The sequence below is a fragment of the Terrapene carolina genome, unplaced genomic scaffold (genome assembly GCF_002925995.2).
Source record: "Terrapene carolina triunguis isolate 2854851 unplaced genomic scaffold, T_m_triunguis-2.0 Scaffold35022, whole genome shotgun sequence".
NCBI classification, from domain to species: Eukaryota; Metazoa; Chordata; order Testudines; family Emydidae; genus Terrapene; species Terrapene triunguis.
The window spans coordinates 15,593,875-15,609,511 of record NW_020699373.1 but is presented as its reverse complement, the minus strand read 5'-3'; the positions used below and the strand labels follow the sequence as shown (position 1 = coordinate 15,609,511).

General features: G+C 43.0%; 2 protein-coding genes across 2 annotated transcripts in view; one reads left to right on the top strand and one right to left on the bottom strand.

Moving 5' to 3' along the window:
• The first annotated feature begins 477 nt into the window (after nucleotides 1-477).
• LOC113405308 (sialic acid synthase) lies at nucleotides 478-12,547 on the top strand. The gene is made up of 6 exons (XM_026646379.2): nucleotides 478-698; nucleotides 3,146-3,361; nucleotides 7,814-7,913; nucleotides 9,316-9,470; nucleotides 10,744-11,010; nucleotides 11,752-12,547. Exons 1-6 carry the CDS (start codon nucleotides 567-569, stop codon nucleotides 11,959-11,961), a joined length of 1,080 nt encoding a protein of 359 aa, XP_026502164.1. The 5' UTR covers nucleotides 478-566; the 3' UTR covers nucleotides 11,962-12,547.
• A 48-nt stretch (nucleotides 12,548-12,595) lies between these two features.
• Nucleotides 12,596-15,637, bottom strand: part of LOC112111169 (tripartite motif-containing protein 14) — a 33,543-nt gene continuing 30,501 nt past the window's right edge. The window contains exon 6 of the mRNA XM_026646378.1: nucleotides 12,596-15,304. Within this exon, the coding sequence (XP_026502163.1) occupies nucleotides 14,769-15,304 (536 nt within the window). The 3' untranslated portion in view covers nucleotides 12,596-14,768. The remainder of the gene's footprint in view (nucleotides 15,305-15,637) is intronic.

Sequence of the window (15,637 nt, the reverse complement as noted above, 5' to 3'; positions counted from 1 at the left end):
CCATCCATTAAACTGTCTCTGGGACCCTCCCACACCACTTCCTGGACAAAGCTGCACATGGCAGCAGGGGCCCCGAGGAGAAAGGCCTTGGCAGCAATGCGATGCGAAGTGAAGGCTGAAGGGACCCGACAGGAGGCGCTGACCACAGCCGGGGTAACACGTGCTTTGGGAGCGGTGCCAGACTCCGTTGTGACCAGGGTTAAGCGGATAAGGATCACGTTATTCAGAGTTCTGGCTGAGACCTTTTCTCGGGACCGCGTGGGCCCCGCTCACCACGGCAAAGCGCTGCCCGTAGCTAGGCTAGGCCCCGGCTGGGTTACCTAGGCAACCAGCCCCATCGCCCCTGGCTGGCCGAACCGGAACCGGACCTTCCTTAGCCCCACCCTGCCGTGTGCGCATGAGCCGCTCTGATTGGCTGGGCTGCGCCGGCGTTCGTTCGCGGGGATTGGCTGAGGCTCGGCGTGACGTGGCCCGGGCTCCCTGCCGGCGGTGGCGCGCCGGGCTGGGGCAGTAGCGGTTGGCGGCCGTTGTTCCCGGGGCTCGCGCGCGCTCGCTCGCCCGCCGCGATGCCGCTGGAGTTCGAGCTGTGCCCGGGCCGGCGGGTCGGGGGGGCCCAGCCCTGCTTCATCATCGCCGAGATCGGCCAGAACCACCAGGGGGACCTCGCCATCGCCAAGCAGATGATCCGCATGGTCAAGGTGCGCGCGGCCGGGGCGGGGCTCCGGCCTGACCAGACCCGGGCTCTGCTGGCAGGGAAGGAGGGACTAGGGGGCGGGGTCTCTGAGGGGGGACGGGCTGCGCGAGGTCTAGGGGGCGGGGTCACCGTGGGGGGAGGAGTCTGTGGAGAGTGTGTGTGGGTCAGAGGGTGCTGGGGGGAGGGGTTTGTAGGGGGAGGGGTCTGTGGGGAGTGGGTGTGGGTCAGAGGGCGCTGGGGGGAGGGGTTTGTGGGGAGTGGGTGTGGGTCAGAGGGCGCTGGGGGGAGGGGTTTGTAGGGGGAGGGGTCTGTGGGGAGTAAGGATGCTGGGGGCAGTGGGTGGGGGTCGGAGGGTGCTGGGAAGAGGAGGGGTCTGTGAGGAGCAGGGGCACTGGGGGGAATGAGTGGTGTTGGAGGGCACTGGGGAGAGGGGTCTGTAGGAGAGCAGGGGTGCTTGGGGAGGAGCTAGGGTGCTGGGGACTGTAGGGGTGCTAGGAGTGGGGCAGGGGTGCTGTGTTGAAGGGTCTATGGGGGAGCAGTGGTGTTAGGGGCAGGGGTGACCCCAGAAGCCCTGCAAGGGGATGAGGTGTGCTAGTCACTGCTCCCTGTGAGCAGTGAATTTCAGCACCACTCCCCAACAGCACCACTGCCTTCCCCTGTACCCTCTCCAGGGATCAGGGGGCCCTGGGAGTGCAGGTCAGTGAGAGCCCTTGGGCATGGATTGGCACAGTGGAGCTCTGAGCTCACCTAGGTGCCCCACAAGATTAGAGGCAGGACAGCAGTCCTCTCCCAGCTGGTGATGTGTCATATTGAAAAAGATTTATCTAAAGCTGTATTACAGGTTAGTGAAGTGACCTCAAAAGCAGGAAGTGGCCCAATTAACCTAGCAGGGTCCTCCTTTGACTATATGATCACATACTGTTTATGCAGGAGCCTTCCTCATTCACCACATGACTGAATACATGCGTGGAGCCATTTGTATGGTGTCAGAGTGTTATTTGTATAATAAAAGTCAGTGTGTAATTGTGAAGAATGGAGTTGTTTTTTTAACCCTTATCCCTCTGGTAAATCAGAGCTGATTTGAATCGTATCCATGAAAGGCAAATTTGCCATTTGGCACTATGTCCCTGTCAAATTTTAAGTTTCTTTCATTTCCCACTGAGGTGTCAGAGCTGCTGGGGGTTTTTTTTTTTAAAGCTGCATTTTTAAATAGAAAAATAGCTTATTTCCCACACTATTTGTAATTGAAAACATCTGAACCATTTTCCCAACTTAAAAAAAACATTGATCAGGGACTGAACAAGTGTGTCAGATTTTAGCTAATAAAGCAAGAGATTGTAAAAATCTTATAAGAAACTGAAAAAGACTATACTATATATGCTAGTGTACGAGTGATTGCTGTCCACTTGGCACTGCAACTTTGACTTGTATTATTTTAGCTGAACTTCCAAACAGCACTCTTTATTGAGGTGAACCTCTGTGATTTACCAGCTCTTTTCTCTCTTGATAGTGAACGCAGTGGAGTTGGGTTGCTTTATATATTTTTTTTTCTTTAAAGTTTGAGCTACAATCAACCTCAGAACTTTCCTTGATTTCAGTACCTATAACAGCAGCTATTAGAGATTGGCAGACTGAACTTGGGGGAGAAATCCGAGCAGAATTTATTTGGACTCTTGACCTTATGTAAACACTATGTACTGGTTTTAGAGTCCACATTTACAATAAAGGTCAGATTGAGCAAATCCAAGCTAATAAATCTCCAGATATTTTTTTTTCCTTCCAGAATCATTGGACCTTGATATAATTAGAAATCTTGTTAAAATTACCAAGTTACATTAGTAGTTTGGCAGTTTATATTACCGCTGTGCTCTTTTTCAAAGTCTGGGATATATTGGTTAAATAAGAAACGCACATTGCAGGAGAAGTCTGAGTATTGATTACTTTAAAAATATATATCTAAAGGGAGGGTGACTTAACTAAAGGAAAAATGCAGTTTCAGTGTTGTTTCTCTCAGATAATTGCTGCTCTCCTGGGTATAGTTCTTTGCATAGTGAAGCACAAGGCTAATACACTTTTTCTTACCATCATGTACTTACACATTTACCAGGCTGAGAGTATGTCTATAGAGGATCAGTGTTTTCCATAGGAAAGCTGATGTTCAGTATGGAAATAATTGATGTGATTAGCTGTCAGTACACATACATGGTTTTTTAAAATGTCTGTCTTTGTTGCATGCTATCCTAAATTATTTTTATGGTCACCCTCACACAATTACTTACATTAGCTCTGTCAAAGATAGGAAGACACTTATTTTGAGACTTATTTTCACATATGAGAATGTTAGCCAGACTGTTACTTTGGTTCTGTGTCTTTCTTTTCAGCAGTGCTTACGAACTATAGATTCAGTGGCACCTGTCTAATCAGATTCTAAGATGATGATATGTCTTGCAGGAGTGTGGAGCAGACTGTGCCAAGTTCCAGAAGAGTGAGTTGGAGCACAAATTTAATAAGAAAGCCCTGGAGAGGCCCTATACCTCCAAACACTCCTGGGGAAAGACTTATGGAGAGCACAAGCGCCACCTGGAGTTCAGTCATGACCAGTATCGAGAGCTAAAGAAATATGCAAAGGAGATAGGCATCTACTTCACAGCCTCTGGCATGGATGAGGTACATGAGCTGTAGTGGTACAGAAAGCAAAATGCAATTCTTGCATTAATACAGTTGTAGTGTTGTGTAATTCATACATAAAACTAACATCAAGGGTCTGGATTCTAAATTACAAAACAAATGAAAACTAGTGCCAACGTACAACTTTGTCTTTAATCAGTCCCATTGTGTGTCAGGGCTTGTCTACACTGGCACTTTACAGCGCTGAAACTTTCTCGCTTAAGGATGTGAAAAAATACCCCCCTGAGCGCAGCAAGTTTCAGCGCTATAAAGCACCAGTGTAAACAGTGCACCAGCGCTGGGAGCCACGCCTCTCGTGGAGGTGGTTTTTTTAGAGCGCTGGGAGAGCTCTCCCCTAGTGCTCTGCCATCACTACACAAGCCCCGGCAGCACTTTAGCGTTGCCAGTGTAGACTAGCCCCCAGTTATAGTTGCATGTTTCCTACCCAAAAATGTCCCCCAAATACATTTTCTCGTATGCTGAAGTGCCTACGCACAGTGGAGCAAGTTAAAGAAAAGGCCTTACCAGAACGCTGAATAACTTGATCTTTATCAGTTTAAACCTGGTTACAACAGAGTTTGGCAACTCTCCCATATTAGATGTTAACCTCTGTATGGTCAGCTCCTCCTTTCAGGTTCCTTCAGCCTTCACTTTGCATCAAATTCCTTTCCTGCCAAGGCCTTTCTCATCTGAGCCCCTGCTGCTATTTTGCAATTTTCTCTGTTTGCTATCCACCATACCCCCTTTGCTTGACCCAAACCACGAAACTAATGGTCCCTTTTGTTGTCTTCTCCTACTCTTTGGTCAGGAATCCTTCCATCCAACTCCCTCCTCCTGAAACACCCTGATCTCGTCTGACGGTCTCTCAGCCACTCTGCCTTCCAGTCCTCTCCTATAAACACATTTTCTCCATGAAGCCTATAATTCATACTGCTTCCATCAAAGGGGTGTGTGTGTGTAAAGAAATAAAAAAGCCCTCTGTAATCCTCAACTGTTGTGCATAACTGACCTCAGCAACTACATAATCTTGATGTTAACATAATCCTTTGAACATGACGTATAGCTGAAATCTGGTAACTGGAAAATTCAACAGGTATAGTCTTATTTTCAGTGTGTTTCAGCTGAAGTGCCTGATAAAATTTCAAGGATTACTTTGTTTTTCAATTTTGGCCTAGAAACAGATGAGCAAAAATACTGTTGTGGGTCACTTCATGCTGCCTTTTTGCCAAGGAGGCTTGCTAAATAATGGATATTGAACTTTTACATTAACAAATAAAACCCAACAATCCCTCATGTGCTCTTGCATCTGGGGCTTTAAAATGGGATTTTCAAAAAGACACTTTTGAAAACCCCACCCTTCATTCTTTGGTGTTTGATCTACAAAATGTGAAACACTTACCATGAAGGACCGAGCCCCTTCAACTCCCAATGGCTAGCTGAAGTTGTTTAGCACCTTCCAGGATAAATTCTTTTTTACTTTGGATACTGGTGTCTTGTGACTGAGGCAGCCATCCTAATTTAATTGACAATATTGACCCGCAAAAATGCATAATGTATTTGTCTAAGAAGCTGCCTGCAGCTCTCCTCATGACTAATGTGTTTTGACTATAAATGCTTCATGCCGTGAAATAATATTTTTCAATTAGTAATATTAAACTGAACATAACTAAATGGAATTTTGTGCTATAGAAGATGTAGAGTTAAGTTTTTAATAATATGAGGAAGAAATTTTGATTAATGTAAAGTAAATATAAAGGAAGTGAGTGACTCCTTTATATACTCTGTTCCAATTTGTAGTGAAGACAAAACAGAGTCCCAGTGAACCACTCTGTGTACCGTGTGCGTCATTCAAGGTTATTTCCCGTTCCTTGAATCTCTCCCATACGACTTGCCAACTTTTCATAAGAAATGATTCATAGATTCCAAGGCCAGAAAGGACCATTGTGATCATCTGGTCTGATCTCCTGAGTAACACAGGCCATAGAATTTCCCCCAAATAATTTTTAGAACATATATTTTTAGAAAATGAGCACAGAGTTAGAAAATAGCAGTTATGCTTAAGAAAGGTTGGGCTCCATATCTCTCTCTTGTGTAATCTTCCCCAAGCCCTTTCAGTGATAACAGGCCACAAATCTAATTTATTTAGTTCAAATAATTATGAAGATCCACAACAGCATAAGCACAAGAAATTTGATTTAGCATCATAGAGGTGGGGCAAATTAGACTAGATCATAGTTGCTTTTGTCTTTCCTCTTTCTGGCAGAAATCCTAGACCCAGATCCTGAAAGATATTTAGGCACCTAACTCCTGTTAATTTCAATGCAAGTTTGGTGACTAAGTACCTTTGGGGATCTGGGTCTTAACCTCTAAATAAACACCATAACTACAATGAATGAGTTGCAGAATTTGCTGTCCTTTCCAGCATTGACAAAGTTGTGTAGCTATTCTAATGTCTTCCCAAAACAGAGCAAGTGTGGCAGAGTTTTGTAACAGCTCTGCTGATTAATGGTTTTATTTTTAATTCCTCCAGATGACTCCTCTACTTAAAGAGGCCAATTACAATTGGAATGGCAGTCATTGCCTGATCTCTGATAATACCTGAATTATTTTGTCTGCAGCACATAAGTTTTTAGAAGAGGGTTGAGTATAATTAACATTTCAAAAAGCTGTTGCTATTTCATGTGTTCTGGTGCATCTTTATATTTATCTTCTTAGTTTTAACTACTTCTAACTACTGAATAAACAGCTCTTAAATATACAATTATAGAACCTCTCAATAGTTTTGAGACTTGTAACATTTTCTATTCTGACTTTATTTAAAAAAAATGGGCGGGGGGGAATCACTTCTCTTTAGAAGGGAAGCATTCTATAAACAAAAGCGCCCACCTGGTAACTTACATCTGGGCCTCCAGAAAACAAAGTCCTAAGAGAGGAGTTGATCACTGGTTCAGAAGGTTGGTGATACCTTTCACCTGTGGGGTCATTGATTCAAATCCAGCCCAAGCTGATAACTGGCTGAAAGTTGTTACCATTTGATGAGTGAAATGAGTTGATCTCAGTCCATTTTTAGTGGACAAAAGGTCCACATCACAAAACTCACCAGCAAGCTCCCCATAGACCAAGACACATCAACTCAAAGAGGCACCCAGACCCTCTCCATAACAACAGATGCAAAACCTGTAGACCTACCTCTACTGCTACGATGATCAATACCTCCCTACAGCACACCATTCAAAATCCTTGGGTCCTACATATGCCTATCACAACATGTGGTATGTCTCATCCAGTGCACTTAATGCCCCAGTAACAACTATGTGGGTGAAACCAGACAATCACTATGCTCTAATCACACAGAAAAATAAGTCAAAAACACCATATTACCTCTGGGTGAACACTTTTCACAAAATGATCACTCCATATCTGACCTCTCGGGCCTCATCCTCAAAGGGAACCTGCCTAATACCTTCAAAAGACATGCCTAAGAGCTTAAATTCATAACTTTGCTAGACACTAAAAATCATGGACTTAAGTCATAAATCCAGTGTCTTTATTATTACAACAACCTGTAACCCACTAACTCTTCTTTGTCTTATGACCGTGGAAGTGTTAACTGGTCACTTCACCTTAACAGTCTCTTACAATATGTTAACTACATATGCTAAAAAAATGGTTCCATCTTGTATTTAGCTGTGACACACTGAGTGCCTTTCCCAGACCTGAAGAAGAGCTCTGTGTAAGCTCAAAAGCTTGTCTCTCTCACCAACAAAAGATATTACCTCCCGCCATATCATGGCTACACTACCACCTGAAGCAAAAATCACCAGCTCAGCTGAATCTGATTAACACCACTTGAGAGAGGCCAAAGATTAAAAACACCTGGAAGCTGCACTACTCTCTGATGCCTAGAGGTGGGACCTTCAGTTCATGGTGGAGGCACATTTGGCAAATCTATGTGGTGAAGTTAGTGCTTTTGCTGCTCATTCTGTGGATAGCAACATGGATACTTTGATATAGCACCAAGGATCTCAAAGCAATTCACAGACAGCAGATATCAGTCTCTAGCACTATCTATCCAGTACCTTTCCTGACCAGTAAATTCCGTCACACCATAGACACTATACTTAATCTTGCTAGACTTAACTTCTTGGGCCAAATTCAGTGCTGTTTGGGGTTTCACAGGGTGTTAGTCTGCAGAATTTGGCCCCATGCATTCAATATGTTGTCCCTGATCCAGGAGTGGAAAGTGATGTGATTGGTGCTATAGGGTAAGTTTTCATTGGAGTATGTGTGTGCATGGACTTGAACTTTCAAATACTTTTGTTACAATTTCCTAGTCTTTCTTCTGGAAAAGAAGGGCTCAGTTATCCACTGTGGGTGATTCTTTGTTGATGTTGAGTAGGAGGAGGACTGGTAATTTTAGGAATTCAAAAAAAATATGTTCTCTTTTCATAGATGGCGGTCGAGTTTCTGCATGAACTGGATGTTCCATTTTTTAAAGTAGGATCAGGGGATACTAACAATTTTCCATATTTGGAAAAAACAGCAAAGAAAGGTGAATGGTTTTATTTTTGACTGTTTTATTAACCTTCACTGAGTCCCAGCAGATTAGGTCCCAACCATTTCCCTCCCACTTGAGACAGCCATCTGAAAGTTTCAGTAACTTCTCAATTTCAAGTTATGTCTCTTTGTGAATTCCTTTAGCTATCGTCTGTTACAGCCTGGACCAATCTCTCTCTCTCTGAATGGACCACCAGTCTGTTGTGCATGAATCCAACTGCTGGATCCCACATACTTCTAAGCCCCTGGTTCTAGCTCTGGGTTTCTCAGGCACACTCCGAGGTGTAGAGTGCATGGCTAACATCCTTCTTGGGCAGTGGGACCCTGCAGTCCAGCCACGTTAGACCCCAAAACCAGTGACCTAGGTCTCCCAAGCCCTACCTCTCTGTGGGCACTCTGAGCTTCTTTATTAACCCCTTCAGTGACCGCATGGCAGGAAAGCAAGGAACACAGGCATAGTAACGGGATTTCTTAATCCCAAACAATTTACTCTTAACAAAGTACAGTAGAGAGAGAGATCTTTAGAAAAGAACAAACTGTCCTAAATGTAGTGCCCCTCCCCCCCCATGATTTCACCCATCCTATGAGTACTGGGTGTGATCAGCATCCATAGGCTAGTCAGCTTGTCCTGCCTCCTTAGCCTAGTTTTCTTGTATGTCTCTGTGGTCTGGCCCCTTTCTTAGAGAAGCTCCTCTGTTTTAAAATAGTCTCTGTTCCTCTTTTTCCCATGTCCTTTAGCTAGGAGCGTTCTGGGTTCCAGCTGCCTCCCTGCTCTCTCCCCTCTTGGCTTAGAGCCCATGAAACAAAATGGGGTTAGCAATTTAACACAGACATACCCCCAACCTGTCACGGCATCAGTTTTAGCAATCAGGCACACTTAACGTAATGCATCTTTAAATAGAATGCAATTGCTTGCAGTGTATTTTAGCGTTAAGTGAACAACAGACATGGTGTTTTTGTTGCTGGCATAACATTCTTTCTAGTTTAACTAATTTCAGACAGCAAAATGAAATCCTTGACAAATGCTTAGGTGCGGTGATCTAGCAGCTATGACATCTAAGGGATTGTCTACACACACAGTTGTTCTGGTTTAACTAAAGGTGTGATTTTTTTTTTTTTAACTGATTTAGTTAAACTGGAGCAAAAGGCTGTGTGGACACGTTTAGTTTAGTTTAACCAGCCTTATATTGCTTTAGCTTAAATCAGTTTGGAACAAGTTTCAGCTACATCAGAATAAGCTACTCTTGCACTGAAATAGCGGTAGTCAACATTTTGCACCGGTTTAACCGAATCTGTTTAAATTCACTCTTATGTTAAACCAATGCAACTTGCATATATAGATTAGCCCTAAGTCATGAAGCCTTGGGAGAAAAATGACCGTTTGTTTTCCCGGCTAGGTCGCCCAATGGTAATTTCCAGTGGGATGCAGTCAATGGACACAATGCACAAGGTTTATCAGCTTGTGAAACCGATCAATCCCAACTTCTGCATTCTCCAGTGCACCAGCGCTTACCCTCTTCAGCCTGAAGATGTCAACCTCCGTGTGATAACGGTCAGTGAATCACATGTAATGTACAGCGTATAGGGAAGGCAGGGCACAGATGAAATAATGCACTTTTACTTAGATTCCTAGATTTTGGGGATGCTGGTATTTGCTGCTGAGAGGGCAGAAAATGTCATGTTTTTCTAGTTCCCCTAAGGATCAAAGTAAAAGCTTCTGCTGGAGCCCTGATTGGCAGAATTTGGCATCAAGGAATTTGATTTAAATTAAAAAAATTAAAATGGAGATATCCTATCTCCTAGAACTGGAAGGGACCTTGAAAGGTCATCAAGTCCAGCCCCCTGCCTTCACTAGCAGGACCAAGTACTGATTTTGCCCCAGATCCCTAAGCGGCCCCCTCAAGGATTGAACTCTCAAACCTGGGTTTAGCAGGCCAATGCTCAAACCACTGACATATATTACCAGTCGACACATGCACACTTAAACAGTGCTGGGTGTGAAATATGCATGGAAATATTATCTTGTGCCTGCACTCTGACGTGGCATAAGACAATAATGTGTAGGCAATCAGACACTAAGAACCTAGATAATAGGTCAGGTCAGATAACTTTTAATTAAAAATATTTCCAATGAAAAGCAAGAATGTGACTAAAATGCATCTGTGCCCTGAGGTAGTATGCTCCTGTTGGTAGTAGGCACATGGATATTTGTGATTACTAAGGATACTACAGTAAGAAAATAAATGTTTTCCACAATTTTGCAAACATTTAAGCACATGCTTAACTAAATGCACACGAGTAGTTGCATTGTTGTCAGTGAGACTACTCACTTGTGCATATATAAGCACTTTTAGGATCAAGTCTGAAGCATCCTCTGCTGCAATGTTACATGTGGTGCTTTATTTTAAGGTTAGTCTGTATCCAAAGGATTTTATAGACATTTTTAAATTGGTTCAGTCCAGTTGACTCTTGGATGGGAACAGAGAGACACATTGTTAGTGTAACCCACTATCTTTGGGGTTTAGGTGCTGATGGATACAACTTAACTAGGAAGAATACCAGAGACGTTTTAAGGTACAAGGAGCCTACCCTTCCTTACTCATGCTGGTTGTCCCAGTGAACCCCTTAAACAAAATCAGGCTGGTCACTAGTGCAGTGCAGCTAGTTGGTATGAACTGAAAGCAGGATTTACCTGTTAAACAGCCAACCGTTTGTTTTATGACACTAGTGGTCTGTATATTCACGTACAGTCATTGTTACATTTGCTCTCTGTGACTCTGAAATTGATATCCTTATAATTCAGATCAACTTTGTTGTCATTCAAGGCGTATCAGTCAGCTTTTCCAGATATCCCCATTGGCTATTCTGGACATGAGACTGGCATAGCCATTTCAGTAGCAGCAGTTGCTATGGGTGCTAAAGTACTGGAACGCCATGTGACTTTGGACAAAACATGGAAAGGAAATGATCACCAGGCATCCCTGGAGCCGAATGAACTGGCAGAATTAGTGAGAACAATCCGTCTGGTGGAAAAGGCAATGGGGTCTCCAGTCAAACAGCTCTTGCCCTGTGAAATGGCCTGTAATGAAAAGGTAACTTTCCTTTTGAATTCACGTGTAGCTAAAGGCCAACTAGATTGACAACTAATTGTTCTTCGTTTAGTATATAGGAGAAGCAACTTGCAAACGGTAACTGCAGATACTCTTCTCCCATTAATAAGCTCCTTCTGCCTCCCCATCCCAAACCCTTTTGCTGCTCATGTGTTGACACTGCTAATGCTTCAGTTTTTCTTAGCACAGACTTACTACCGTGTGTAATTCATTCATTCATTTTGTCAGCATATAAATATTTCTACTGATAATCTTGCCAAGGTGGGCAAGTGCAGTGCAGCTCCAGTTAACCAAAGGTTGGTTATGGTGCCCTCTGGTAGTCAGGCTTGAGCCTTAGGCATTCATAGACTTCTTCTCTTCTAGTAACTTGACCAGTCTTGGGGAAGGCAGCGGGCTCTCTTCACTGTAACTAGAAGAACCCCAGTCATTCACACCCCTGATTCTAGAAAGGATTTGAGTGACACCTGTGCCCTCAATACAACGTGGCATTCAGCTGTATTTACAGTGAAGATTTCCATACTAAAACATCTTCACTAAACTGATTTGAAGTGAGTGCACTTGAAAGTAGAGCAGACAGGGGAGAGGAAAGTCAGTGAGTTTTCTTTGTAGCTGGTAAGAAAAAAGAAAGACCTCATTTTCAATCTTTCGCTTGTCCTTGATACTTTATGAATTAGAATGCACTTGGTTCAATAAACTAATCCTCTTCTGTTGGTATTTCTGTAGCTGGGGAAGTCTGTGGTGGCAAAAGTGACTATCCCTGAAGGTACGGTGCTGACTCTTGACATGCTCACAGTGAAGGTGGGAGAACCTAAAGGATACCTCCCAGAAGAAATTTTTGATCTGGTTGGCAAAAAGGTCAAAACAAACATTGAAGAAGATGAAACAATCACTGAGGATGCAATAGAAAATCATGTTAAAAAAGTGAAATGCTAAATGTAAGCGTTCACATCTGTATTGTTCCTAACATGCTGTGCAGTACAGTACTGCAGCCATACTTTTTGGAATTAATAGCGTGGTAGATTAGAAATGAAGGGATTTAGGTATGAGAATCTGAACAGAATTTCTATTTCATGTTGGCAAAGAGATATTTGCTGCAAACTTACATGAAATTATGAACCCCGTTTTATTAAAGTTGTGTAATATTGTGTTTAAAAAAGGATGTAATCTTCAACATCACCAAAGATCCCGTTCAGAAGCGTCTTGTATGCTGCTCATTGTCAGGATATCACGGTAATGGTTAGTTGGGTGAGAAGATGAGTGTGTGGGTTTATTTCAGGTTCCTTTTGGGATGATCTAGATCTAAGATGTCAATATGCGCATACCAGTCTCAGGAGCACTAGCCTAGCAGAAACTTCTCTCATTAGACAATTATGCAGTAAATATTCCCGGTGGCCCCCTTTTTTTTTTTTTAAACACCTTTCAATCATCTGATGCTAGAGACTGGATTACATAAGAACGGCCATACTGGGTCGGACCAATGGTGACCCTACCAGGTAATGATCAAGTGATCTCTCTCCTGCCATCCATCTCCATCCTCTGACAAACAGAGGCTAGAGACACCATTCCTTACCTGTCCTGGCTAATAGCCATTAATGGACTTAACCTCCATGAATTTATCTAGTTTTCTTTTAAACCCTGTTGTAGTCCTACCTACAGCGACATACAGCACTGCTGCTCCACTGTGACAACTCATTTGTGTCTCCCTGCTACCTTTCTGCCTCTTGGTCTGTTGCCTCCCCATCATCTGCTTTACCGTGAGAACTGCAGCCTCCTGTTGCGGCAGCCCGTGCTCCTCGCCAACTTGTGCACTGACTAATGCCTGCTGCTTCGCTCCTGCATGAAGGAAGCAGGGTTACTGGCTAGAAGAAATGGCAGCTGTGGGCTGCCGGTCATGCGCTCTTCAATTCCCTTAATAACTGGAGCAATACCTTATTCGAATTCATGTTAACTAACTGATAGCAGAAGTCATTTTTATCAGTGAAGTTGATGGAACTTTCTGCCTCTTATGACTTTAGGTATCTTGGACACCCTGACAATATAAGCAGAGCTGTGGGCTGCTTAATGTTGATCTTAAACGTACTACTCCAGTGCCAGGAGACTGTATGGCTATACATTTAAGATAGGAAGAGGTTGTTTCATTCAGCTTCTTGCTTAAATTGTATGGATCGTGCTTGTGAGCTTCAGTTGATGCAGCATGCTTGCCTTAATAGAAGATGATACTAAATGATTGTTGAAAGAAACATTTTTATTGAAAACAAACAAAAATAAATCAAGTTTGTCAAACAAAAGCTGCTACTTTGCCATTTCATTTTAAAGAGGAGACCTAGCCCTTGCATTTTCTTAATATCCCATGCACAGAACATTATTGTAGGCGTGCCTCTGGCATTGGAAACCAAGGCGTGTTCTAGGCCTGTGCTCTCACAAGGTTAGCGAATACAGTAGTTAAAGCACTACAGGTGGCTCTACACTAGAAAAAGGACTTCTGTGGATACAATCTAAGAAATCCTTCTGAATTTTAAGTATTATGGATTTGGGAAAAGAACAAACCACCACTCTTATGCACATCCAACTTTAAGAATACAGTAACTTTGAGAGCAACAGTCATAACAACCCGCTTGCATGTGAGTGTGGTAAAACACTAGCAGCGCTAATTGAGTGCCTTTGAAAGTAGAAAGCTAGAGAGAAATTAAAGTAGTATCTCCCAGCTCCATAAGCTCTGCAATGGAAGTGACAATGCAGCTAGAATCTAATGTGGAGATGGTCCTTTTCCACATGCCTCCGACTTCCAAATGGGGAGTGATGGGGCTGTACAGCATCACAGTGCTTCCTCTCACACCACCTTCAGAACGGCTGCGGTGTGCATTTCTGGAGAAGGAGTGCATCTACAGAAAGTTTCACTGTAAAACAGTAGGACAGGCTTCCCTCAATGACCAGTGTGCTGTACTACTTAAATCAGTTCAATTCAAGCTCTACTTACTGGACCCCAAACACCACTAGCTAATTAGTGTCGATATAAAAGTCCTCACTCCAGGAAAATCTGAAATTAGTTTTAGGCAACAGTGAAAGCAACCCTTTGATTGGTCTTGGAAGTGGATGAAGCTTTTTACCATGAGCTATTTCGGTTACTGGATCTGTTCTCCAAATTCAAACTGAAATAACAAAATTAAACTAAAAGTTGCATCTTCCATAAGCCAAGCTCGGAGTAATACCTATGCAAGATGGTAATCTCTCCAGCCAGCTGGAGGTAGGGTAGTAGTTTAATAAAATGGACTACTAGCTCCTGTTCCAAAAATCAGTTGCATAAACTATGACAGCTATCACGTAATTAAAATAGGACTGTGTTCTATTTTGTAAGCCACAATCCACTACAAAAATACAGTGTAAAATTGCTTTAGTCTTTTAGACACCCTGAGGAGGATTCTTACAATGCCATAACCTGAAGTGCCATTCATAAATGGCAGAAGAGCACTTGGAAAATACAATCATGTAAAAATCACTCATCTATAATAGTATCTTCTGGGGTATTTGATTTGACAAAGACCTGAGTATTTATCTATACTGGGTACTGAGAATCACATTTTAGTGATCAGTATTGAGTAAGAAATGTAGCTAAAGCCTTTAAAGCCTTACAGCGTGGTTGCTGTAATCTGTGAGAATTAATTTATAACTCCTTTTAAAGTGGTTTTACATACAAATAATTGCAAAGCAGGCTCCAGTGCATGTCTTTGTCTCATCACTTCTTAAGTCAGTTTGCAGATTGTTATTGCACCTTCCCACAGCCTAAGTGCTGGGTAAAGAGGCTCTGTGAACTTGCAGCGGAACGTATGCAGGTGGGCCATACCATCCGTTACATTATAGAACGAGAGGATGCCAGCCTCGTAATCCAGGAAAACACCAATTCGTTCTGGATCGTCATTGATCAGGATCAGGGTCCTCTCTCCCTTGTGAAATGCCCAATATTCAAGGTCAAACCTTTTTATACACCAGGATGCTCTGTTCCACCCTAATCGACAAGTTTCAGCGTCTCCATGTCTCTTGATGGAAGGGTACGCTGCTCCAATCCACCATCCTTGTCCAGCGTGAAGCACGTCCACTTCCCAGTAATGGCTCCCAGAGAAGAAAGCATCTTTGCTCAAGACTTGCCATAATTTATCAAATCTCTGGGGGCTATAAGGGTAAAATTTCCTCCTCCAGCTGCAGCTTACTGTAAGACGATCCTCAGACAAACTCAACCTGGGATGAAGGCTCTCGTATTCCAAGGTTGGAGATCTCGCATCTAGAACCAAAACCGTAAGTATGTTACATGTAATTACTTGAAACTTGCATGAGTGACTAATAGAGATCTCTTGAGACAAGTCAGGCCTGATTCCTGTGAATGATGGCAAGTCTATCAGACCGCTGAAGGTAACTGTGGTAGAGGACTGTAACTTTGTTGGGAAAATGCAACTAAAAAAAAAAGGGGGGGGGGAGGGAGAAGGAAAACTGCATTTTTGATTACTTGTAGTTTAAGAAACTTGTCAAGGGAGAGACCCTAAAAACAAGCTATAAATTTACATACTAGTTTAAAACATTAGTAAAATGTAACCAAGGAAAATTGCTTTACATAAGA